Genomic DNA, 26,658 nt, shown 5'->3' with positions numbered 1-26,658 from the left:
TTTTTGCAACTTTCTCTTGAATTGAATTTCTGCACATTTCTCTAGCAACCAATTTCTTAGTAATAAAAATAAATATTATATATATACATTATTCTAAGAATAATAAAAAAATCTAAAGTCCCTTCTTGTTTTATTCACTAAAGACTGTAATTGAATTTGCCTACTCCATCTGTCTGTATATAATATTTAAAAATAATATTAAAAATAAGTGTATTTTTTTAATTTCAAATAAAGTTTGTGATATTTCAAAGTGTTTTATCAAAAAACTTTTTATGTTCCATTTAGCATTCCAAAAATTGGACCAATTTTTACCCGGTCTTGGTGCGAAAAGGGCACTAGATATTTTAACAGTGCTAAAGTAAATAAGAGTGGGGTGGGTTTGTTTGGGGGTAGAATTTGTAGAATCGTTTCTCAGGTCTTCATGAAGCTCCCGGTGAAAGTTCCATTCGCCATAAGTAGCAAGCTTCAAAATCAAGCGACGAATTTAGTCAAAGCTTTCAGCTTAAAGCTAATGTGGCAGGAATTTAATTAATTACACTTTAGAGAGGTGTAGTTAAAAGCTTTTAAATTTGAAAAGATCCCTGTACTAATAAGAAACCTCACTACCTAAAACTTATATCATTTAAGAATAAAAATAGCTTTTTAAATTATTAAAATATTAATAATATTCACATTCCATCAAAAGAATATGCTTTATTGAAAAATACTTGAAAATTGTTGAAGTCTTTTTTCTGTTTTTATTTTTAAGATGACATTTATGCATGGTATGGACAAGAGTTACAATTAAGATTACATATAACTTAAGCTACATCATACGGTTAGAATTACTCAAAAAAAATATGATTATCTATGACTATAGACATTAAATCACCTGCCGCGCTTTGCATGTGTGAGATGAGTATGTTGTGGCCTCAGTACGTATGAGCAATGTTATTGCCTAGACATTTGACTATATAATAGCTATAGGTACGGACACTAACTTATGGAAGTCTGGCAGTGCTACAGTAGCCAGTAGTCAGTAGCCAGTACCCACTGTAACCCATGGACGACGATCAGCTGCCTTACTACGTTTGATATTTTTCTTGATATTTTGTTTTTCTTGCTGGCTACCCAAAATTATGCAGCACTTTTTACGATGGAAGCTCTCTCGCTGTCTGTTTTTTTTTGTTTTTTGTTTTTTGTTTTTCGTTTTTTCTTTTCTAGTTTTATTATTAGACAGAGGACTCGTAGATGACGATTTGCAGGACCTTGGGCTTGTTGTTCTGGGCCTCCTTGACCTCCTTCAGTATGGCATTGGTGATGGCCTCCAAAGCTGCAATATCGGGACTGTGATCGTTCTTCTTGCTATTCCACTTGGGCATGGACACCTGGGTGTATATTTTATTGTAATTGCAATGTGATAAGTGTTTCTATTAGAGGTTTCATACCGTAAGGACCTTTTGCAGGGCTGCATAATCGAGACCTGTGCCGGCTGTCTCACCCAAACGCCGTAAAGTCTCCGCCATGGGTCCAGATAGTTCCTGAAAACATTGGTTGCAATGAAATGGATAAGTTCTCTTTTGTGAAACTTACCTGAATCTTGGCCCAACTTGTTGCATATTGCCGCCTAACCAGCTCAATTATAGTTGATGTCAGGGCGAGGCCAATGAGAATATACAATGTGCATAGCAACATATAGTTGGGTTTCTCTGAAATAGGAAATCATTAAGTAAATAAGTAAATAAATAAGTATGTATATTAATATCATAAGAACTTACTTGGCACCAAATCACCAAATCCGATGGTTGTCATGGTGATGAAACAAAAGTAGAAACCGTCGAAGAAGGTCCAATCATCTTCCCAGAGCAAAAGAAGACCAGCTCCGGCTGCCAAGTAAACACCCAAAAAACCAACGGCCAAAATGGCATAGAACCAAGTTTTGCCTATAAAGTTGGTGAATTTTGGCTTGGCTGGGGAAAAATAGTATAGTCAATTAGTATAATACATATATAATAACTGTACAAGTACTGTGTGGCGTTGTACAGCTTTCAAGCAAAAAAGGAAACTATATTATTTTGGCAAAGCCAACAGTGCGTATGAGCAATGATTTATAAGGCAACCACTTTTATTATTACTCATACGTAATGATAAAGTTTAAATTGTATTATGATTGCAAGTCTTTCCTTTTCTGTTGTTTTAATTTAATTATTTTATTTTTAATATAACTTACTGGGCATATGTGTGCCAAACACGGAGACAGCGGTGGCAAACAGTCGACCCCAATCGGCAATCACTGTGAGGGTGAAGGGAATGCCGACGAGGGCGAAGCAAATGCAAAATACGCGACCACCAGTCGTTACTGGCACAATATTGCCATAGCCTGAAATAAGTGAATGCTAATTACTTCAATTAAGCTCCAAGCCAAACTTTCTTATTAAAAGAACAAAGATGAAAGGGATAAGCATTAAAACTTTGAATTTTCCTGTTATTTAATTATATGACAAATAAAAGCATATTAATTAATAATGTAAATATGGTAAAGTAGTTAACACATAAATTTAATTGTGAAAATTATTTTTACTGATTTTTTAATTGCCGACTTTTAGGAGTTATAATAGTGAATCGAAAAATTGTTAACTAAAAATATATTGCTGTATATGTCTAACCCATGACTAACCTATGGTGGTTAACACAGTTGATGAGAAGAACACAGCTTGCAGAATGCTCCATCGCTCGTAGGGCTCTGGAAAGTCTTTATCGGCTACTATCAGCAGCCCTCCCTCAGCCGCCTGTTGGACGGCCTTTAAAAAGACAATCAATGGATAGAATAAAGGATGGAAAATTAGGAAAATTAGTATTATTCTAACCGCTTCATATTTTGCCAACTCGAAGGACAACAGCACGTCGAGATTGTGGACATCGGTGTTATTCAGTATGGTGTGCATGAAGCGTTCCCTGTGGGTTTTCACCACATCCTTGAGATGGGAAAGTCGTTCCACCTCCGCAGGACGTTCTAAATGCCGAAATATCTAAAACAAAAAATAGTTTGTTAAACAAACAAATCAAAAACAAATCTATCTACAGAGTAAATTGTATTTTAATCATTACAATACATTTTATTCATTAAAATTAGGCAAATACTTTCTTGAAATCTTTCATTGCCTGTTTTGTACTGAAAAGTAAATCTACCCTTAAACTTTTCCTTGGAAAAACCCTAAACAATAAATAATCCTATTTCATTACATTTATCTTAAAATTTGCATGCAATTCAAATAATTCCTGGAATATTGCTAAGTGCTTTTCCGAATATTCATGCAAAAAAAACATTTAAATTCCGATAAATTCTGAACTTTACCTTGTGACCTTCACCCCGTCGACTAATAATAATTATGAACAATAACTTTACAATTATTTTTAATGAGCCAAACAAAAAAATGCCCCATTCACTTGGAATTTAACATTTCGTTGTTTGATGTTTTAGTGATGAAAAGAAACGTAAATACAACAAAATCAAATTTTCATTCAATTTCTCACACATCATCACGAGAAATTTGTTTAACTTGTAGTATGTTGTTTTCGTTATAAAAATAGTTTGCACAAATTGATTTTGAGTTTTATTTTTAACAGCAAATCGAAAGCGTGAACCAGAGAAGCCAGAGAAATGTTTGCAAAAAAAGCGAATGAATTTGGAAATTCAATTTAAATGTGTCAGAGACGATGATTTTTCTTCGACACACACACACACACTGGAAAAAAATAAATTGGGGTAAGGAAGATATACGGTCAGCCTTGAGTGACTGTGACTTTGACAGAGTTGCAGAAACTTTGAATTCTTAGCACGCCTCTTCCTTTGGATTAATTGAATTCGTTGTACTCGCCTCCACTTAATTTCTGGTTTCCCCCGCTGCAGAATTATGCATTCGGTTAATTAAATCCTGTCCCCAGAAATCAATCCTTTGCCCTTTTCCCTGACCAATTTAAAGGCGACAAGTTGTCCAACTTGCAATGGTGTCATGACACTTACATCTTACATATATTAAATATATATAGAAGGAACTAGCAGACAGATCTGTAATTTGGTTCGTTACTTCCGCCGACAGACTTACAGCTGAAAGTTTGCGTCTGGGTTTATTTCTGTGCTGGCGCATAAATTATAATTATTATTGGCCATGGGGTTATCTGTGGCTCCACTCTTTTTGTTTGCTGACCACTCGGAAATAGGGGCATCCCCTGAGTTATGATAAGGCTGGGAAATGTGGGAGGGTTAGGTAGACCTTAGCCCCAGGGAAATGGAAGCTGACTTCTTGGAAAACAGTGACTGCTGGTGTTCTACTTATAATGGTATTATATATTATTAATATTTTGTTTTAAAAGAATTTTTTAAATAAAATACCTGCAATTTTAGAATTTGTAACTTAGTGTTGTAGCATTAAATTTAAATATAAAATTGACAATGAAATTTGTCAATTTTTGTGAGACAACAAACAAAATTTTCTCTGCAAATTAGAAAATTGTGTTAAACAATAATCCGAATATTTGTTGTAATAACACAATGTTTTCATTGGTTTGAAAGAAAAAAAAGTACAGAACTTGTAGATGGGACCTTTTTTTCAGGACTTAAAATTTAATGGTTTTTATACTTTAAAAAATGTATAGCTCTATAATTATTAATGTAAAAGGTGTGACATTAAATTTAGATATCAATTCAAATATTAATGTTGTCAATGTTCTTTGCAAAGTAAAAAATTGGGTTCAACACTAATCCGAATTTATGACAAATGTCCCGCTCTAGTAGTTGGCCATAAAATCACTGTTTCGCAAAGTGACTTCCTGCCCGCAACTCTTTGCTAAGGCCGGCTTATGGTACTTGTCACCCCATTTTGCACACCATAAATCACAAGCAGCGGAGCTAGAGTGTTTCCCGCACCCGAATCCCCAATCCCCAAACCCCAAACCCCGGATCCTAATCCACCCTTCCCCAATCCTGGCCCTACACCATCCAGCCAGCATACATGTGCGGCAATTAACGCACGACATATGGAAATAATGGAGTGGCCCCGCCGGTGCCTTTTCCTGACCACCTGAACTGTGCTTCTAGAGCGGTGCACCATGAAAAAATATTATTATAAAATATATCAAAAGAATATAAAATACTTTCTAATCTTTTTAAGAACCTCTTATAAAAGTTTATATGCTAAAACACTTCCTAACCATCTTAAAAACCTTTATAATCTTATCTTGGTGTTGTATTCATAGAAATAGCAAAAAATGTGTTTAACATTCTCTTTAAAAGTATAATTTATCAATACTTTTACAAAGTTGTCAAAACTGGCTACATTTAGCTTTTAAATATATTAAAGCATTTACTTAGTTTTACAACAAGCATTGTAAACTTTAAAAAACTTTCCTTGAAATTTGAAAAATTTATTAGATTGAAAATTAAAAAAAAAACTTTAAATATGAAAGAGCTTACAAATTTAGAGCATTATTTATCAGAAATTCAAAACCAAAACTGAATTTTTATGTGATTTTTACGTTTTTTAAGTTTTGTCATAAATAAAATAAATAAATAAATAAAAAACAAACTTCCTGAGATTTTACGTTGTAAGTTGGCCAAATTAAGACCCACAACCAGTTTTGCCAGTGTGATTCTGGCCATTTCGGGAGTGGCAGTTAAAATACCGCAAACAGGGCTGGATCTAATCCAGATTGACAAGCCTGGCCAGAAACAAGAAACACACTTCGTAATCCCGCTTTTGCAGCTGCTCCTTTTTTTTATTATTATTATTTTTTAAAAAACAACCGCCAGTGTCCAACGCGATTTCTCTTCATTACAAAGAGGGAAAAGAAAGCAAAACAAAAATCCCGGCTAAAATGTTTTCGCAACTCCAGCTGTTGGTTGCTAGCCATGAGTATAATAATAATAATGATGTGCGCGCCCATTTAGCGGGCGATAACTCATTTCCGCTGCGAGCGCCCTGAAAAGCAGGCTACGGTCAATAAACAGCCCGCAGACTAAATGGCAGCCCCAAGCCGGAAACAAGGTCATAGATTGATTCAATATACCATCTAGCGAACGATGAAGTGCGGGGCATGATATAGGGGGTCATATTTCAGGATCTATGGCGTGGACTAAGCTGAAATTTGGGATGAGCGGAGGAACACGGAAATCATATAGATCCATATATTTTAGTGTTTATTATGTGTGATAAGAAATAGGTGCTTATAGTGAGGGTCACACTCCGCAATTGGGGACGAGCACTATAGATTTAAGAAATTTAAGAAAATTGCTGTTTTGTTTCAGAATCTTTTATTTTTGACTAAAAATAGGCAATAGATGAAGTGCGGGGCATGATATAGGGGGTCATATTTCAGAATCTATGGGGTGCACTTAGCTGAAATTTGGGATGAGCAGAGGAATACAGGTCCATCTATTGTAGTGTTTATTATTAGGGCTAACACACTCCGCTTTCAGAATCTTTTATTTCGGATCAAAAATATATGGTGCTTACAATTAATTATTTTACTTTTAAATCTTCTCTATTATTTAATCTACCACCCAAAAATAAATGTTACTCAAATTCATAAGACAAAGGATAATCTCTCTTATGTTAAAATTAAAAAAAACTAAACAAATGCTAAAAATATTTCAATATCTCAGAATGTAGTTATCTACGCCAATAAAAAAACGTAATGCTCAAGAGCAAACACTAGCCCATAGCCCATCATACAACGAACATGGAGAAATAACAATAAATCTTTACAGTGCGTATTTATGATTATTTACCAGAAGAGAACATTATAACGAGGGCCGTAAGCTGAAGAAATCAAAACAAATGCGCCGGGCCAATGCATAATAAATATAAATGGATATTATTTATTGAAAATTAGTTCCAGGGGCGGCAATGACCCCCAGTTCGCAGGACCCTGACCCAAAGAAGGGCGAAAGTTTCAGAGTCCTGCCAAAATGGAAAATGTGAAAATGCGAACATGGAAAACGGCGACCATTGGGCGCCCTTTTTTGGAGCGGATTTTGCTATAACCTTTAATATTGTTTCACTTTCCCGCCCAAAAAACGGAGAACAGAAAAGAGAAAAAAAAATAAATGAGACTTGTTTGTTTATGGGCAGCGGCGAAAAAAAAACAAGAAGCGCAACAACACTTTTCCACATTTTCCGATTCGACGCGCTTCTGTCGTGCGCGTTTAAAACCGCGGGCGGGCAGCGTCAGCAAATTTGGTTTGTTGATTTTATGAGTTTATGATTTGATACCAAATTAGACATCATTTCCACAAACTTGTTGTTGCATGCATAAATACAAATCGCTGTCAGTTCATTAAGTTTTGATTATTTATTGAGTGCGCCTCGCTCGTCGCAATAAAACCGAATGGGACGAGGGCTCTTAGCCCGAAGATCTATTGTAAAATTTAACGATTGAACTTGTTAAGTGATTTGATGGCCAGCACTTACACTCGATATCTATGGATAATAACTAACTGAAAATTGGCAGGCTGTTAAAACTGATAAAGAAGAATGGAATATGTGTGGCACCACTCGCTTAAATAAAATATATTTATTATGAAAACATTATATCTAGCCTTACATCGAGAAAATGTAAATGGATTGTAAGATTTAACGATTAAACTTGTTAATTGATTTAATGCTATGGCAGTGAACATCTTGAGTTCTATGTTTGATAATAAAATGAAATTCAACAAGCTGTATAAAGTAATATAAAAGACTTGAAGATGTAATAATTTAAAAATTATTACAGAATAATTTGAAGAAGTGTTAACCAAGAATGAATGGCTTGTGAATATAAACGGCTGTCGTAATCTTTAATAGTTAATATCTCGGGATCCCTTCGGCGAAATCGCAATAAATTTGGTAGGCAGAACAATCACAGCACGAGGCACTTGTAACAGTGGGATTTCCTGCCGAGTTCCACGCAAACACTTCAAGAAATCCCATTTCCAATCCCATCCCACCCAGCCCCTCCCCACCAAAATCCCATCTCGTTGACACAGAACGGAAAAAGGCCCAATTATAATCGTAAATATAAACGCTTATGGCTTTTTATTGCCATCGGCACAGCAGCCCGTTGAGGACCACCCACTGATGGCTACTCCATTCGCACTTTTCGCCACTTGACATATTTATGCGTAATTATTATGGCCAAGGCCGTACTGCCACAAAAATATGGCACAGTTAAAATAAAACAAAATCAAATAAAAACAGAAAATAAAAGAAAAGAACAGTGAACAGTGAACAACACCGAAATCAAATTAAAATCCAGTGGAATGATAATGCCGAGAAGGGGGGCCCCACCTGCGGTTAATTAACCAATTCCGGGCACAATGCCCGGCAAAAATCGCCGAGTAAGTGCCATTCCTGGAGCGCCTTTTGGATGTTCGTTTTATGCTAATGCCACCGCTTGACCCAAATAACCATAGTCCCGAGCCGAACTTCATGGGCTGGGCATTGCGATGGTTTTGTTTGGTTTGCTTCCAAAATCCAGAGATTGTCATCATTATCGGGTCTAGACACATGCCACATGGCCATGATGGTGATTACCAAGACTTTTGTCACTGATTTCCCCCCAGACTGAGCCGAAATGGGCAATCATTACAGGCATGGGAAATCAGCAGGGATGGTACAGGAATCTATTTGCCAACATAAATTAAGTTTACACTATTTTCTTGCAACAATTTTAATATAGATCTTAGATTATTTTTGATTTGAAAGGTTACAGAACTACAGGAAAATACGAGTACTTTTATAATTAAACTAAGATTTATATGTGATGAATATCTTAGTGTCTACATACATATATCTACAAAAAAACAGCAATAAAATATTTTCTATATGTGCATTTTTAAAAAGAATTACCACAAGAACAAGAAATATTTAATATTTAATAAGAATAAAAAAAAATTAGTTTTTTGTATTTTCGGTGTTATTAACTTAACTAAAAGACTTTAAGGTTTGTGGTTTAATTCGATTCTGTAGCTTTATTAAAGTTCTTGCAAATTTTAAACTTTGTTGATGACCTAAGATTATATTTGTTTGCAAAATATAAATCTTATAATTTACAAGCTGGTAACGTCATCACTGAAACTCGACTGACTTGATCGTAAGCCGACTTTAAGCTCTCAGAGCTGTTTTGGGTACGAAATCATAACAAATCAGACGGGAATCGAGGCAGTGGCCCACACTCAACCTTTGACCCCTGCCCCGTTGAATGACCCACCCACCATTTTTGCGTGTCCATCAGCACGTGACAAGAAGAATAAAAAAATGTGCATGCCACGACAACAAATCAGCTGTTTAGGGCTAATATACATATATAGGGTATATATTATATAATACCCACACACTCCAAACACACTTGCCCCCGCCCCCGCCCCCGCCCACATTACTTGTTTTTCGGTCGTTTGATTTGTGTGCTTCTGCGGCGCGTTTTTTTACCGCCCCGCGATGTGTGTGAGCCAAACATGGCAGCACCGAAAAGCAGAAAGATTACGCCCGTCGAATCGCAAGACGGTCTTCAGATTGCGTGCCGCATGACACGGCATTGCGTGGTGATAGAAGGAGGGGGCGGGGCGGGGAGGGGGCGGAGGCGGAGGCTGGCGATGGATGCTACTCACGACCTGAAGCGATAGTATCGCAGCATAAAACCCAACATAAATAAATAAGCCACTGCATAAAATCCTCTCTTTTATATATATTTTTTGTAATATTTCTTATTTAATTTGGTTCTGAAAAGAAATTGGATGCCACTCATGATCTGAGGCAATAGTATCGGAGTATAGGTCCCAAATTGTCTGATGGAATTTTAGGGCCTCATTTCAATACACATTTTCTTGAATTCAGTAGTTAAAATCCTCTAATCCTATTATTTTTTTTTAATTTTACCTATTTAATATACCTAAGAAAACGTTCAATGTTTTACATTATTAATAACTAAGATCAAACAGCGAACCTTAAATTTTAATTATCATGTATTTTTAAACTTTAAAATATTCTTAAATGATGCTTAAATATATTATGTACTTATTAGCCAAAACTACATTTGAAAACTTTTAAATATAACATTATTATTAATAATATGTTCTGCTTGGCTACAATGTAAACGTCTAAAACAAAATAAAAATAAAACAAAATAGAATTTAAAATATTAGTACTATATAAAATCTTAGTTAATTTAACAAAAGAAAATTGTGAATTTATTCTCCGCTCTAACAACTTTGCGTGTTCAAATAAAAAGATTCTTGGAAACCAAGAAAGTTGGAGTAGAGTCGTAAATATGCAGTGTTTAAAATAGTTATTTCCCCGATAATGGAATCATGAATAAATTATAAGTCACGCCAATGGCCTTCTCTAGCATGAATTAGCGCTGCTTTAATCGCATTATAAGAGCTTGTCCAATGACTTTCAGTTCTCTGCCTCCGAAATCACCTGCTCATCTCTATGTATTGTGATCTTAAGTTCTCAAGTGTCTTAATGAGCCACGAGAAAAATAACACATAATGATTATTCGAAAATAATGAAGTACAAGGCAAATCAAGTGGACAGCCAAGAGATATAGTTTTTTAATTTTCTAATTACGAGCTGGTGAATTACCATTCCCGCCACCCTTTCGTTGGCAGTTGTCCATGGGAAACGGAGGGGGTGTGCTGACTTTTGACTGACACTGTGTTGTGGCCAGCTGCCGGATGAATTTGTTGGCTAATGAGATTGCTGTTCTTGGCTATGTGGCCCACGATGATTTGTGTGTTTTACTCGCATTTTATTTTATTTTATTTTTTTTTATTTCATTTCATTTTTTTTTCAATTTGCAAGCGATGGCATCATTTTTGGACAAGGGGCGGTCAAACCATGAAATTCATAGCTTTTGCTGAGGAGAAATACTTATAAGTTGGTTCCAAGAGTCTTGCATATGGTCAAATCTAAAAATGGCTTACTCAAATTGGGCAGCTTAAATTTGTAGTAGGTTTTGGGCAATTTTTTGAGGGGGTGGCACCATAAAAACTTCCAAATGTGCAAACAAAAGGGTTTAAAGTGGTCTTAAATTGTAAGTAAATTGTGTTGAAGTGGCTTACGGAAATCATCAACTTTTTTGAGATTATCTGTTGCTTACCTAAGCTAAAAATTTATTTAACAGAACATTTATATACAAATTGAAAAATGATTTCGATATATTAGGTTTAAAAAGAAAAATACATACTCTTAATAAAAAGTTTTTAAACAAACCAAAGCCGCATATAATAATGAAATTTAACTTTAAAAAGTTCCAATCCACAGCAAAATCCGCTTTTGAGACTTTAAGTCCATAACATATACTCTATGAAACCCTCTAGCAATTTCCATAATCGACTTGTGCAACTTTCATAACTTCCCCTATCAATGAGCTTAACTTTAATGCATTTTGCAGCCTGTCAAAGTTCGAGCAAAGTATTACATCCATCTATTTACTTGCTGGTTGGTGAGTGCGTAAGTGTTTTTATTGTTTACCGCTTGTCGTTCACTCGCTTTTGCGGAAAATATGCTGAGTCGGTAGCGAAACTTTGGCCCAAACAATGTCACACGCTGCGTATGCGCATTATGTGCATTTAGCGCACACTAGCAGTAACACACAGAAAGTCATCATCAATCAACGCCATCTTGACATGCACAAATTTTGCACGCAACTTTTGCATGTCGAGGATTTTGGTGGGTATATATATCAACTATTAATCACCCATTGATTATAAACGATCATTTGAGAAATTCTTTTTCAAAATACAAAGCTGTTTTTATTTTGAAAAATATTTTGAAGCCGCTAACATTTAAATTATAGTTTCAGGACAGCTGTTTTATTTTTAAAAATATTTTAAAGCCGCAAACATTTAAAAACATATATATTGTTTAAAGTTAAAAACTTTTTCTAAATAAGCAAATAAAAAAAAGATTAATTTTAAGCAGATAGAATAATAAAGATATTTGTAATTCTGTATTTAGGTACTCTTTACATATGAATTAAGCCTATTTTAGGCAAATTGAAAATGCTTTTCTCCCTGACAGACATGCCTATTTTTATACCCTGGAAAAACCTTTTAGGGATCAGCTCCTGCCGCTGCGTTTGCCTTCAAAATTGAGTTGCTTTGACTTCGACTTGCGTGCTGCCTTATGTCTACGATTGTGTCGACTGTCGACCTGCATAAAAAAAAAAAAAACAATCAAAGCCGCGTCAATGCTCAAGTGAGGGGTGGGCAAATTGGCCAACTTTTGGGGGAGCATGAGGATGGGGACGAGGAGGTGGATTAATGGCTGGCTGGCTGGCTGCCTCGGATTTTGGCTTAGCACCGATTTTGGTGCAGCACGCAAGGCGCCACAATGGCCGGGGCTGAAAAGTTGACCGAGTTCTAGTTCGCTGTTTTTTGGCTTACTCCTGTTTTGACTCCTTTGCTGGCTGGCTTTCACTTTCTGGTAATTGCTGCGGTCGAATTTGGTGAAAGTGTTTGCAGTGTATTAGAAGGTGTCCCGTTTATGGTAAAAGGCTTTGAACAATTTTGTAAAAATTTTGATTACCATTTAAAAACAATTATTTTATTTTTTAAATAATAAAAAAGAAATATACAACTCTTTAAATAAATTCACCCAATTAATAATATAAATATTTTATTATGCTATAATATAGAAATATATTGATATTGATTTAATACAACCAAAAATGTATTTCTTATTAATAATAATCTTTTAAAAAAAACCATAAGCAAGTTCACATTGATAAATAAATAGTTCAAAATCCTAAAGAGCTTATAGAGTAGAGATCAAAGTCAATTGCTCACATAGCTGTCTTCTAATACAAGCGATCATGTGGAAGAAATCATAATGAACATCTGGATTCGATCACATAACAATCAATTCTTGGTAATAAAAATGTTGCAATTCTATTTATAAAAATTCATTCAAAAATTATAAAGAGATTATTTTTTTTTAAGTCCTTCATTAGCATATTAAAAAAAAATATTAAAATGTCAATAGTTTATTGGGAAATTCATATAGCAACCTAACTTATTCAAAAGAGCATTGATGCAGCCTTTATCGAAAAAACAAGTATTTCTTGTTTGGCTTAACTGAACTCCGTCCCCATTCCCCTTTTCAATTATGCTAATACGGCGTCGAACGTTTTGTTATGAGCCACTTCCTCCCACTTCCTCCCACTTAAACCACCTACAAAGGCCTAAAAAAATAAGAAAATAACAAAACTTTAAGAAGAGCCATAACAAGAACAACAACCTTGACATGCCAACTCCATATAAAATTGTATGGATATTTTTATGTTTGTTTGCCTCGTTGCCAATTTAAATTTCACACCATAAATACGTAATATTCGAAAACAAAAAGAGCAACAATTTTATGCTAAGCAAATAAATAAATCAAATCAGCAACGAGAGCGCAACGGTAGTTTATTATTTTAATTTGCTAATAAATTGTATAAATTATTAATGCCAGCACATTTGCTATGGCCAGTTTGTTTTGGCAGACATACAGCAACAATCATCATCATAATTATACTGCGATTCTGCAAATAGTTTACAAATGATTTTCAATTTATATCCGCGAGCAGCGAGCGAGAACGAGTCCAATGCAAACAAAGAATTCTTCAAATTTATTTGCTTCACGGTTAAAGATAGAAACGAGCGTGGAATATGCTATATGCTATATGCTAGCAATGTTAGCATAAAAAAATCACGCATTCGCATATTACTCATACGCCTCGTACGCCGCCTTTGCCAAGCGCAAGGAAAACCAAGAAAAACAACAGCGAAAACAAGGTGAGAAAGACGCGAACAAGCAAACATTGCGGAAAAATGAAAGTGATAGTGATGGCCAGCGGTTAATTGCGGACCGAGGGGGTTAATTGTTGCTATTGTCAAGGGGCGTGTGTGATCGGGCCGCCCATAAACAGTGACGTCTCCTTTTAATCCCCAAAAGCGTGGGTGAATTCCGTGGGATAAATATAACAAATTCAGAAACGTATAGGCATTTAAATGGCAAATAAATACTGCCAAATGTAAATAAATTTGGCTTGGCGACGGAAAATGGAAAATGACTGGCAAAAAAGTTTCTTGAGCAAATTCTTTTCTGCATTAAAGAAAACACAAGCTCAAGATTGTTGTTTTAATTTTATTTCCAAGTGTTTTTAAGTTCGCAGTCTAGAAATATATTTTTAGCTTCAATTGATACTCTAACTATCATATTACATTTTTTTAAGAATTCATTGTTATCAAAACATGTTATAAGAAAAAAAAACTTATATATAATACACCATTTACTTATATAAGTTCCTTATAAAGCAAATATTTAAAGCCACAATCTCCATATTTATAAATATATAATTTAATGAAAAAGTTCCGCAAAAAACATTCTTGTCAAATCGTTGACCATCAATTTTTCACACTCTTAAAGTACATGAATTCGCCACAATCCGGGCAGATTTATAAGCCCGCTATAAAATTATAAAAAATAAATCACCTCGTGTAAACAAACAATTAAAAGTAAAAACTGATAAGTGCGATAAACCAACTGGCTGGGACATTAACGATTGATACTGATGGATGGATGCTTCCAGCGGATCGGGGTTAACGTTAACTGCACCATGCACTTGGTGACCTGAATCGCTGAAAAGCGCTGAAAAGCCACTACACTTTGCATATAGACCCGATAAATGTATATTCAACTTAACGAGATTCCCCAATGAGTCAATTTTATATATTTTTCGTATTTTTGGTTGGGACACGCGACGCGACAGAATCTCGATTGAGTGGGAGGATATGGATATAAATTCATTTCACACTCGGCAAAATGCCGCATAAATCTGTCCGATTCTTGTCACCTGCCTGTCGCCGCATAATTTGTTAATAATTTTACGGTTTAACGGTTTTTCGGCTCTGCCCCACTCTCGCCCACCCACTTGATGTATTCATTTTGTATTTATTCCACTGGCCGCTGGCCAAAAATAATTTGTATCTCGTGCCTCTTGACACATGTACATACATATGCATGTAAAACAACAAAAAGGCCGGCCCATTCTTGCGTGTTAAATTCCCGAAAGTTTCCACTTTTCACTTCCAAAGTGATTTTATGACTTGCAGTCCATTTGATCTCTGTCCTTCTTTTCGGTTATAAATTGAATCTCGATTTGTATGCCTCATGCGTGGTCGAACTTTGTCTAATACACTTAAACACTTTGCTCAGAGTTTGTTCTATCCCGCCCCATCATCTTACTATATGTATATCGAATGGATCTTTGTCTCGCATCGAATCGCTTGGCTTGTGTCATTGTTTCGTAATTTGGGGAAAGTTCGGGGTGGGATAAATTGGGAGCACATGATTGGAATTTGCAAGAGGTAACAAAAACTGAAGCAAAAGTGTCGCATATCTTGAGGCGCTGGAGCATAAAGGCTTCATTAGCAAACCAAAGATCAAATGGACGTTGGGGTATTTCATCAGTTGCGGTGAAAAAGGAATACCAATATTGGTGACACCATCCAAATAAATTATTTGTTTCCAAAATATGCTATTAATATGCTTTTCTTTACTTTTAGAAAAAATAAATAAAATTGCACCAGACATTAGATAGTAGAACTAACATATTCCTTAAATATAACTACTAATTGCCAGAAAATAGTTTCGGATTCTTCTGTTAACCCTGGGCTCATTCAAAGATTTAATATTATCTGTTATAACTTCCCAAAAAAATTAAGTTAAAATTGTGTTCATTTAACCTTAACTTTTAAGCGGCGCGGGTCAATAAAAATGTCAAAATGTTGGCCTAATGTGAACCTGACGTGATTTTCCAACGTTCCCCGAAATGCTTTTCCCTCTTCGGTTTTTCCCATTCGCTCTTCTTTTGTCTTCCTGTTGCAAACATCCGCGGTGGAAATGCGGAAAAGCGTCTATTGGGCCGTGCCTAGTTCCTGGCTTCTGGCAGCCGCTTTTATTTCGGTTTTGGATTCCGTTCAGGGCCAAGAAGCAAATTGGCCTCGATATGAAAAATCATGTCTGGTCAGGCTTGGATGGGTCAGTTAATCAGATAGCACCAGCACTCACATGAGCGTATAGATGGCACAATACAGCCGCGGTCAGATTGGTTGAATTTTAGCAAAATATAAAAGGGCACTCAAAAGAAATATAATACAAATTGATAATTTTAAACACCTTTAAATAGGTTTCAAAAGAAAATAAATACAAATTGATAAACTATTTCAAATAGATTTCTGTGTGTTTTTATAAGTTTGCTCATAAAAAGGTTTGCCTTAAAATTGTAGAGTAAAATTGTAAATACAAAAGTTGACAGCAACAAGTTGTGACTATTTATACATTTTTTAATGTAGTTTTACATACAGTTTGAAAAGTAAAAATTGAACTTAAATTTAATTACATTAGATTTTTATTAAAATTTAAATATTTGCTGAAATTAAAATTTGAGCCTTAATTATTATTTATGTTTAAATTCAAAATTAGTGGTTAAAACTGCTATTATTTTAACTGCAACCGTATGTATGTATATAATCTTTTATAAAGGGGAGAAAGTGAGGGAAATGGGCTGGGTTGACTCGAGTCTAATTTGCCGTTTTGTTGTTGTGTGTTATGCTGGCCTGGCCAACAACTTAATTCAGTTGGCCTCTAACTTTGTCCGCTGGACAACTTTTGACAAAGTAAAATTTGTAACACACACACTCAAACAAGAGGAGAAAGCTCACACACGCACACACACACGTGAAATGAATTGACGACGCCTTCGAGTATGCTACAAAATGCTAATTAAAATGATTTATGGCCACTCATCCCCCTTTTTGGCCATATGTGAAAAGGAGGCTGTTTGCTCGTAATTCGAGCCTTACTCCTTTCCTTTACCCTGGGCTTTTGACTTTGGCTTTGGCTTAATTAATAAATAAACTGGGCGGTCTTAAGGCGAAAAACGGAGACAAAACCATTAAATAGATAAATGTCAATTGCTTCATGGCCCGCTCGTCAACAAAATCTATTAAAACTTTGTGTTTTCTGCTCCCACAAAGTGATTTCACTTTAAAGCAGCTTATCTATCAAATAAAATACTTTGGAAAAAGGAGAAATTTAAAAAGAATGACGCCATGAATGGCTGGTGAGCTTGGAATTAAATATTTTTTTATAGGTTCCTTTTCAAACTTATACTTGGGAATATATATTTTATTATTTTATATTTTATTTTTAAAATCGTTTTTTAAACAGCCTTAAATTTGTTGATTTTTTTTTATATATTTTATTTAAGCAACAAGTCAATTGTGTATATAACGTAAAAACAATGAAGTGTTAAAATAAAACTATAAAGTTCTTATAAAAAATCATGTAATTTTAAGATGGATTTTAGCTTTACAGAAATCCCAAGATCATAATTCAGAGCTCTTTTTAGGGCAGAAAACTTTAATTTGTAAACTAACCTCTGGGGGGAGCGCAGATGGGGTCAAAAGTTTTTGTCACTGGTCAAGTGACTGAATCTGATTTCCGGCCAGAAAAAATTGAAGAAAAACAGTGAGAAAACTTAAATGTCATGTGATATGCTGATGTGGACAGTTCCGCTCACGTCCCAGGATTCATTTCCGTTTAACTTCAAGTTGGCAACTTCAAGTCAATGCAAAATAAATTGCGAACCAAAACTCAAATCGAACTGAATGATAGGGGCACCTTTGGAGTTGCAATCACTGAGCAAATCAATTTAAACATAATAATCATATGTATTGATTTTTGAAGTAAAAAACCAAAAAAACAAAACAAAGACACAACATTTTCTCATCAGAAGCGATATTAAAAATGTAACATTACAATTTCATCAGCTTTTCCTCAGTTTATTAAGAAAAGATCAAGTAATGAAGGAAGGCCTGGGGAAATCGGAACATAAAACAAATGCTGTTCGCCATGTGAATTTGAAACAAATTTGATGAGCCATTTAAGTGAGAAGTGCGCATAATTGGCCAACATGTGGTGTCTGTGGCCAAGAGTTTGGATGGTGGGATTTGGGATTGGGGGATTCGATTCCTATTCCTCGACAATCCATATGAATGCGAATGTGTTGCCTGATTAATGCATGGCTTTTGTTGCCAGAAATCTGCGCATTTCGCCACATATTTTATATCAGCGAGGTGTTGATGGGGCTGGAGTATTGCGGTGGATCGGGAATCGCAGGGGAACTCAACTTGATGTAGCACAGAATATCCAAGAATTCGAGGCAACATGAATCATTTAGTTGCCAAGGCAGTCCACAGAGGTCCATATAAATAGAGTCGATTTATGCATGAACCTGACAATTGGCATACAGCGTATGTAATACTTCAAAAATGTGTTCTAATTATGGGAGGACCTAATTAAAAAAACCAATCAAGTTTCATATGAGTTTAATAATATTAATAATAATAGTTATATATTTCAGGCAATAAAACATCAATCGAATACAAAAATTTAAAAAAAACCCATTTGAAATGGCTTTAATGTAATTAATTTCATTACATTTTTTTTTAAAAGATCCCATTTATTCAACAAAGTATTTAATGTCAGTACATATATACTTAAAATTGCAATTCTTTAATGCAAAAACTATTTAAAGAATCTGCTAATAAATTTTTAATTCACAATTAACTTTATAAGTTGCTTATATCCTAATCACTAAGTAAATAAATAAAAAGAGCGATTATGCATTAAATCCCTAGCAATGAACTATATTCATTAACATTTGTACATTAAGCAGCAATGATTTTTCGTGTATAAAACAAATAGCCTGTATTAAACACTAGTCTCGCAATGCATATATATCAGATATCCTCGATAAGCTTCGACATCCATTCGTTTAGCTTATTTTGCCCAACACCCACACCGAATCCACTCCACAGCACATCCTGGGCCCATTTCTCAGTTCGTAATTGTGGCTGCTCGCCCAAGGAAATTGAGAGGCAATATAACAAATACCTTCCCGGCACGACACTCGACCATATGTCAAGTCGTGGGACACAACAATTAAGGCACTCGATTTCCCCTCGATATTGCCCGCGGATCAAATGCAGCTATTTTGCAGTCATGGACAACTGACGACATCAATTTCAAATACACCAGCACCAGCGGTTACGATATACTAAAAGCTGAAACCACGACGTCATTGGGCAAAATGTAAATGTTTAGACAAGGCCAGAAAGACGTGGTCTGGACGTGGTCCGCCTGATGCAGTTCCTCCTGCTCCGCCGACAAAAAAGTCAGACAGCCAGACAGGCAGACAGGCAGACAGATTTGGATTCGGCTGTCTGGATATGCAGTGGCAATTAGGGGAGGCGGGGCACTTAAATGTACAAAATAGTTTTATGACTTAATTTTTCGGCTAATCTTTAGTATTTTCACTGCAATAAATTTTGGCTCTGTTTGGGTTATTGTCTTTATTCTTATTGGTACAGTAAACGATCGAGAGATTCATAATTTAACTTTTTTAAATAAAGTACAATCTTAAAAGATTTAATCATTGTAGCTCACCGTTTATATACCAACAACATTTATGTGTACTTAATAGAGGACAATGGGAAATTTGTAAACTGTCACTTTATACAATAAATTTTTATTCAAACGTTTTAATATTAAATTTCCCTTAAATTTTAAAAATATAATTTCCAAAATAAGAAACTTTATTTTTATAGGAAAGTAGTTTTAAAGTAGTTAAGTAGTTAACATTTTTAAGCCACAAACAAATACATTTTTATAAACTTAATCCGCTAAGTAATATTTTGAAGGGCAAAACACTTTAAAATACTTTCATTCAAAATATGTTTGTGTAACAAGTTAATATACAAATTTCAATATGATTTGTAATTGCCATATTTGAACATTATAATTTTATTAATTTCAAATTGAGCGCCAAAAAAAACAAAATTTAATGAATGTGAGTAGATAAGATTCGATTTTAACCATGTATATGTATGGTTTTATATTAATATTAAGCCACTCCTTCAAAATTTTGGCACTGTAATGCCCAAAAAACAATGCCTTGTTTGACAGCAAAATCCCTTAAACACACAAAAGTCATTTTAATCACTTGTTCCACTTTTGCAAAGTATTGTTAACCCCGTTTAATCCCTTTCTTCGATGGGGCACTGTATTTATTTGTTGTGCTTTTCGTTCTTGCTCCAAACAATTTTAACGCTCGCCGTTTTCGGCATTTCGGGCCCAATACAAATCATTTTGCATGTTCGCGGCGGCCGCAAAAGGCGAAAAAAGGCGGAAAAAAAAACATCGAAAATAATTAAATATTTGTTTAGTTATGTTCGGGTCTGATGGGGACGTGGAACACACGTTCTTCTTACCAATCCGCCCACGCCGCAGTAGATGGACAGCGAGACGAGCAGTCCGATGTGATTGAGGGCCGACTTCCACTTCACCGACTGCCAGCAGGCCAGGCCACGCCTACCCCGGCCGCCCGACGCCCCCTTGGCCACGCCTCCGCCCTCGGCGGCATCCACACGGCGGTCCAGGTGCTTCAGCTTCTCCAGCAACTCGGTGCTGGCCTCATCCTGCGAATCGTACTCCTTCACCGCCACCTTTTTGATCGGCATTATCCTATTCCAGTTTGTTTTTTTCCTCTTATCCCTCAATTATTATGTTAACAATTAAATCTTTTATTTAATTGCTATTTTATTTATTGGCTTAGGGGCCCCGGCCCACTTCGGTCCTGCGAGTCCAACATTTTTCGGGGCACTCTCACGCAATGGGCAATTTTCGAAATTTTTCGCACTCGCGCCAAACGCTCTGGAAATCGACGCAGCCCCCGAAATCCCGAAGAGAACCAACCGTCAACAAGTCAAAGTTGCGACTGTTGTGTTTTCGCTTTGAATACGCAACGCACAAGACCCCCAACAAAAAAGGTGGCTACTTTGGGGAGCCAAACATGTGGCAACGTTGCGCAGAATGCCCAAAAATATATTTGAATTAATTTAATGTGATTTGTGGAAGTTTGAGGCAATAATTCTAAAGGTTTTCCTATTTTTAAAAGTATTTAACATTTAGAAACTATTTAGTTTTATATTTTCTGTTCATAAGTATGGTTGAGGCAATAATTCTTAAAAATATTCTTATTTGGTAATGTATTCATAATTTAGAAATTTTTATTGGGTCAGATTTTCCTATTTCTACTATATAATAATAGCAAATAAGTCAACTTACATCAGAACAAATCAAAAGTGATATTTTAATCTGCTCATTTAACTAATTTAATATACAATTGAAGCAATATAGAAAGCATACATAAGAAAGCATTTACTATACTAATGTATAATTATTGTAATTAAGTATGAAGAGTATTGCTTAATTGTAATATTTGATAATAGAAATATGTTTTACTTAGTAAAAAAAAATCCTTTTTACCTATATTAATAGATAACAATAATTATACAAATGTTGTTTTAATAATACTTATTTAATTTATTCTGGTCCAAAATACAAGAAAAGGCTCTTTTCAGCTTAGATTTCAAATAGAGTTCAAAATAAGGCGGTCAAAAGTTCATTCCAGCACAATATGGCAACTTTGGCCAGTTCAAAATTGTTTTAAATAACGCGCACAAGACACAAAAATATGGCAACGTCCTCAGCCAAACAGAAATAAAGATCTTTTTTTTCTTTCGAAAATAAAATTATAATTATTAAGTATCAAAAATCACTGTATTCATGTGAACCTCTAAAAATTCAAACCCAATAAAAAACTTGCAATATGTATTTGCTCTTTTTCTTTTCCTTTTCTTTATACATACATACATATTATTTTGTTCATTAATACATCGAATTTACAATTAATTTAATATGATCCATACTTAAATATATATAATATATGCACGAATGCATAATTGTTTTTAAACAACTTATTTGTTTTCAATTTAAAAAAAAATTGTAGAGTTTGAACAAACGAACATTGCGTCTTCGTTTCTTTTTTTTTTGTAAAACTAACATAACGATCTGTTTAAGCAACTTAAACATTAGATATTAAATCTCATAATTTGTTTTAATTTCCCTTACTAATTCATTTATTTCCACTGTTTTGCGCAAAATTGCAAATTGAGTGAGTGAGTTTGTGTAGATCCATCGGTTCATGTCCTGTAAGCTGACTAGATCAGCAACTTATTTATGTGCAAGTTATTTAAGTTTGCACCATTTACATCCTTTTACAAAAATGTACCTTAAATATATGCCACTTTTGGTACCTGTCATAAAATTGAAAGTGTTTTTAAAAATATTAATACGACTATTTGTTGATCATTATAGGGATGTAATTAAAAATCCAGACTAAGTTCAAACTTAGTCGCCTCTGTGTGTGATTGTGAGTGTGAGTGTGTGAATGCTTCTGTGAGTACTTTGTTGTTCGATTGGCCAGCTTCCTAGGATTCTAACGCAGTCATTATGTCGTCCAACGTGCCCCTGGAGATGGCATGGCGGCTGGAGTTCAACTGGAAGTCGGGCTCTAAAAGGCAAAAGCACACAATTTAATTAGTAAAAGGCATTTTCACATTATTACAATACAAGTGAGGAATAGGATACAAGTTATTATTTCTGAGGATGTTGTCATAAAACAAACAAATGTCAAATCATCTAAACAAATTGTTTGTGTGGATAATTGGGATGCCTATGAGCAAGTGTATTTATGGCTTAAAAGTGAGGGGGGTTGGTTGCAAGCCAAGGGGAACTTAATGAGATGCAACGCAAACGGAAAGCGATTAAAAAACAGGTAATAAACGTACTTAAGTGGCTTGAAAACATAATTCTCACTACTTGTAATCTACAAAAATAAATATGATATTATTGGTTGCGTGTTCAGTGGATCGAGGGGGAGTTCGTCGGCCACTCACCAACTAACTGGCCCAGGACCTCGTCATCCAGTGTGGGCATGGGCTCGATGGGCGAGTAGAAGGGCGTCGATATGCTGGATCCGCTGGTGGGGTTGCTGCCATTCACTGTCCTGGTCGCCGATGGCGGGGTCGTCATCAGCTCCGCGGGCAGTTCGCCGGGATCGAGGGCGTCGTCGGCGACGATCGCATCCGCTGGTTGTTCTTCTTCTGCTCCGACGGATACCGCTGCTGGCTTGGCCCCCTCCTCCTCCTCTTCGGCAGGAGCAGCTCCTGCAGCTGCGTGTGGCTTACCGTGATCGCTGGCGGACTTAAAGCTGCAGTCGGAATCCCCCGAATCGAGGCGGCTGCGCTGCTTGGGCGTACTCTGGCGGGATGAGGGCGTGTGCAACTGACGGACATCGTCCAGGGACGTCTGGATCTCCAGCACATCATCCTGGTTGTCTTCAGTGGTGGTGGTTGTGGTGTTGGTGGTGTTGGTTGTGGTGGTGGTGATGTTGGTGGTGTTGGTTGTGGTGCTGTTGGTTGTGGTGGTGTTGGTTGTGGTGCTGTTGGTTGTGGTGCTGTTGGTTGTGGTGTCGGTGGACGGAAGCTGTGGTGGGGGAGTTGCCAATTCCCCACCGACTTCCTCCGCCTTCCCCACTTCCTCAATTTGTTCTTCTTGTTCTGCGGGTTTTTGGGCGCTTGCATTGAAGTCGTCAGAAGTTTCCAATGCAGTTTCCTCATACAAATTTTCACCTGAGTCTTCCTGCTCGGCCTTTTCTTCCGTTTCTTCTGCTGTTTCCCCTGATTTGTCTCCTGCATTTCCCACCGGCGTATCTTCAACATTTTCCCCAGGTTCGCCACTTAAATCTGGATTTTCCTCTGTTGCATCTGGTGCTGGTGCCTCTCCGTCTCTTTCTACTTCATTTGATTCAGCAGCGTCTAAGTCGTTCTCTTCCGTTTGTGACTGGATTTCCTCCTTCATTGGCTTGTTTTCCTCCTCACTGGTGACTTTGATTTCCACTTTATTGGTGGCGGCATCGACAACTTCCGCTGTGACTATGGAAAGCTCTTTCTTTACAATCTCATTTGACTTTTTCTTTGTTCTCTCCTTTTCCTTGAGCGTTTTGTCGGCCTTCTCCTTTTCCTTTAGCGATTTATCAGGCTTTTTATTGAAGCTCTCTTTGAGGGGCTTTGGTGGCTTTTTGGGGATATCCTTTTGCTTTTTTACAAACGGCTTTTCGTCCTCATCGTCGCTGATGGTCGTGGTGAACGTTATCCTTTTTTTCTTGGGCGGAGGCGTTCCAGGTCGCTGAATGCCTGGCAGTTCGTTGGGCACTGCTCGTGAAAACAGAGAAAATTGCATTAGTTTTAGCCTTGCATTGATTTCGTATTTTGCAAAACGCACAACACACCTGATATTCATAAATGGTTATTTTCTTGATCCCACATTGTATTATTCTTACTTCTTATTCATGTGATATTTATAAATGAGTCTTTTCTTGAGCCTACTTTGTATTAATTATAATCGTATAGCAGCAAACACACAAGATATTACTTGCTTCTTAGTCATGTGGTATTAATAAATGATTCTTTTCTTGATCTCACTTCGAATTTATTACAATCGTCTTGGTTTTAACTTCAAAGATTGCTTTTGCGAAAATTATTTAAATGGTTTAAGAAACAGACCAATCATGTGCGTGCAATCGATTAAATGGTTATTCGATGTCGACTTTGATTGCCGACATGATATGGAACAAATGAGTGTACATACAAAAAATATAAAGGATTAAATATTCATGACTACCAATCACTTTTTTTTGGTCATCGATCTAGTCTTGACCCCTAGATAAGGACTATTTAATCTGTAATCAGCCTGACTATTGCGTCTACCTACCTATGTACTCCTCGTCGTCATCCTCGTCGTCATCCTCGCCAGCCTTGGGCCCATCGTCCAGGCGCAGACTGGCCAAACTGGAGAGCGGCAGACGCTGGTGCGATCGCTTTAAACGTTTGGCCATCGGCGATGGCGAGCCGTTGCAAGAGCGGCGCTTGCCCTTGCCGCGCAATCCTCCGGGAGCAGATGACGAGGAGCCGGCGGCGATCGGAGGTAGAAGCGGTGTGGAGGTCAGAGCTATATCCTCCAGCACGTTCCCGGTGGCATCCACTCGCTGCAGGCGTGTCGGCTTGGGCGATTTTGATGATATCGAGCCGAATGTCGCCCGACGCGAGCTGCCCTCGCTGCTGCCCAGGATCTCCACGGCCTCGCTGAAGGACACCGACTTGTTGGCCTTCGGGGGTCGGCCCTTCTTGGTCCCGCCAATGGGTCGCGCGCTGCAGGCGGGCCCCTTATGGCCACTCGGTGCACAGTGGAGCCTCTTGACCCTCACCACGCTGTTAAAGAAGCGCGCTCCGTAGCGCTCGATCAAAGACTGACTGGCACGGCATCCGCGGATCGGCTTGGTCTTTGACTTGGGCTTCGGTTTGGGTTTTGGTTTGGCTTTGGGCACCTGGGGGACCGGTGCCTGTTTCTTCACCTGGCGCCTGGCCAAATTGGGCGGCGGTGTGTGAGTGCGCGCCAAATGCTGCGAGGCCCGCTTCTTGGCGCCATTCTGCAGAGGAACTTTGATGTGGAAATTGGGCTTGGGCTTGGGAGTAGGTTTGGGCGGCGACTTCCGACTTTTGGGCGGCAATTGGGTGTTCTTCTTGGGCCTGCCACGCCCCCGGCTGCTCTGTGGAGCGTCGGCCACATCGGCAAAGGGTGAATTGGCCACGGATTCGAGGGCCGAGTCGATTTCCTGCTGTTTGAGACGACGCGCTCGCACCACGCACTCCCTATCGAAATTTGGCTTGTCCAACGGCTGATCGCTGAACATCTTCTGCTGTGCCTTGGTCTTGGTGGGCATGGTGGTCAGTTGGTGGTCCTCCGACTCCTCATCGTCGTCGTCGTCGTCAGCCTTCTTCTGCAGCTCGGGCTCCGTTGGCCTTTTCTTGTGCGGTTTTAGAGGAGGACCCGGTTTTTTAGCCTTGTCCAATTCCACGCTTTTCTTAGGTTTTCTGGACGCTGTGCCAGCCTCCTTCTCATCATTGAATTGGCTTACCATCTCCACAGCTTCGTCCAATTCCTCGATTTCATCATTTTTCTTCATTCTTTTTGGCATTTTGAAAAGCGATCCGTCTGAGTTATGATATAGGTTGTCACTGGACTTTCGTCTGGGTATTTGAAAAGGTGATACGTCCAGATTCGCCTCCTTATCCAAATCATCCTCGTTCGATAGAATTCCACCGTCCAGGAGGTCTGTAAAAAGTAAAAAACAATCCAAAAAGGGAAGATGGTTATTTCTTTGGGAAGCACTTATTTGCTGGCGGAAATGCGATGGTAATGGTACCTATTGAGTCCAGCGGCGAATCGGGCGGTATCGGCGACGGGGTAGATAGCTTTCGCTCCACCGGATTTATTGTTTGCGGCGGCGGCGCCGCTTTTACCATATCAAATATGTCCATTTTCGCGGAATGCCGCCCGTTGCGATTTTCCCACAAAAAGGAGAAAACGAAAGGAACGCACGTTTGCCACACGACTTATTTGGCCTTATCGCCTTTATTTGGACCAGTAAAAGGCCACCTTTCGGTTCGGACAATTCCTGGCTCGGCACGAGCACCCAGTTCGTCTTCCTAATTACCCGGATGCGCTCGAAAATCGCGTTTTCGTTCAGCTAAAAATCGCTTGATTTTTACAACATTTGAAGACGCTATCACCGGTGTGACCGTGCCGGAGATAACGCATAAATACTAGAGCAAATGCATTCCAG

At 37.3% G+C, this 26,658-nt stretch overlaps 2 protein-coding genes across 5 annotated transcripts; both read right to left on the bottom strand.

Annotated features, from left to right (window-relative positions):
- Positions 1-714: 714 nt before the first annotated feature.
- LOC128261150 (TWiK family of potassium channels protein 7) lies at positions 715-20,839 on the bottom strand. 2 transcript variants are annotated; one of them, XM_052994645.1, is made up of 8 exons: positions 20,342-20,839; positions 2,847-3,008; positions 2,657-2,780; positions 2,210-2,359; positions 1,758-1,949; positions 1,573-1,688; positions 1,428-1,520; positions 715-1,367 (listed from the first exon to the last, which is right to left on the bottom strand). In XM_052994645.1, the coding sequence occupies exons 1-8, from the start codon at positions 20,588-20,590 to the stop codon at positions 1,212-1,214; spliced, it is 1,242 nt and encodes a 413-aa protein (XP_052850605.1). In that variant the 5' UTR covers positions 20,591-20,839; the 3' UTR covers positions 715-1,211. The 2 variants fall into 2 exon arrangements, with proteins under 2 accessions (XP_052850605.1, XP_052850606.1); XM_052994646.1 differs by lacking the exon at positions 715-1,367 and having other exon boundaries at positions 1,426-1,520; positions 1,573-1,686.
- Positions 20,840-21,677: 838 nt separating this feature from the next.
- On the bottom strand, positions 21,678-26,629 carry LOC128261147 (nucleolar and coiled-body phosphoprotein 1). Of its 3 annotated transcripts, XM_052994642.1 has the most exons (5): positions 26,239-26,629; positions 24,747-26,147; positions 22,871-24,187; positions 22,763-22,800; positions 21,678-22,485 (listed from the first exon to the last, which is right to left on the bottom strand). In XM_052994642.1, the coding sequence occupies exons 1-4, from the start codon at positions 26,351-26,353 to the stop codon at positions 22,790-22,792; spliced, it is 2,844 nt and encodes a 947-aa protein (XP_052850602.1). In that variant the 5' UTR covers positions 26,354-26,629; the 3' UTR covers positions 21,678-22,485; positions 22,763-22,789. The 3 variants fall into 3 exon arrangements, 2 of the variants coding, with proteins under 2 accessions (XP_052850602.1, XP_052850601.1); XM_052994641.1 differs by lacking the exon at positions 22,763-22,800 and having other exon boundaries at positions 21,679-22,485; XR_008268227.1 differs by lacking the exons at positions 21,678-22,485; positions 22,763-22,800 and adding an exon at positions 24,265-24,694 and having other exon boundaries at positions 24,061-24,187.
- Between the last annotated feature and the right edge of the window lie 29 nt (positions 26,630-26,658).

The sequence above is a fragment of the Drosophila gunungcola genome, assembly GCF_025200985.1.
Source record: "Drosophila gunungcola strain Sukarami chromosome X unlocalized genomic scaffold, Dgunungcola_SK_2 000056F, whole genome shotgun sequence".
Classification (NCBI taxonomy): domain Eukaryota; kingdom Metazoa; phylum Arthropoda; class Insecta; order Diptera; family Drosophilidae; genus Drosophila; species Drosophila gunungcola.
This window is presented reverse-complemented; position numbering and strand designations above follow the sequence as displayed.

Bases quoted from the DNA above. Each gene is read 5' to 3' on its own strand.
- LOC128261150 (XM_052994645.1), bottom strand. From the start codon at position 20,590: ATGCCGATCAAAAAGGTGGCGGTGAAGGAGTACGATTCGCAGGATGAG. The intron at 3,009-20,341 runs GTAAGAAGAACG...TTTTTGTTTTAG, and splicing joins ACTGCGGCGTGGGCGGATTG to ATATTTCGGCATTTAGAACG. The intron at 2,360-2,656 runs GTTAGTCATGGG...CACTTATTTCAG, and splicing joins AACTGTGTTAACCACCATAG to GCTATGGCAATATTGTGCCA.
- LOC128261147 (XM_052994641.1), bottom strand. From the start codon at position 26,353: ATGGACATATTTGATATGGTAAAAGCGGCGCCGCCGCCGCAAACAATA. The intron at 26,148-26,238 runs GTACCATTACCA...TACTTTTTACAG, and splicing joins TTCGCCGCTGGACTCAATAG to ACCTCCTGGACGGTGGAATT. The intron at 24,188-24,746 runs GTAGGTAGACGC...TTTCACGAGCAG, and splicing joins TGACGACGAGGAGTACATAG to TGCCCAACGAACTGCCAGGC.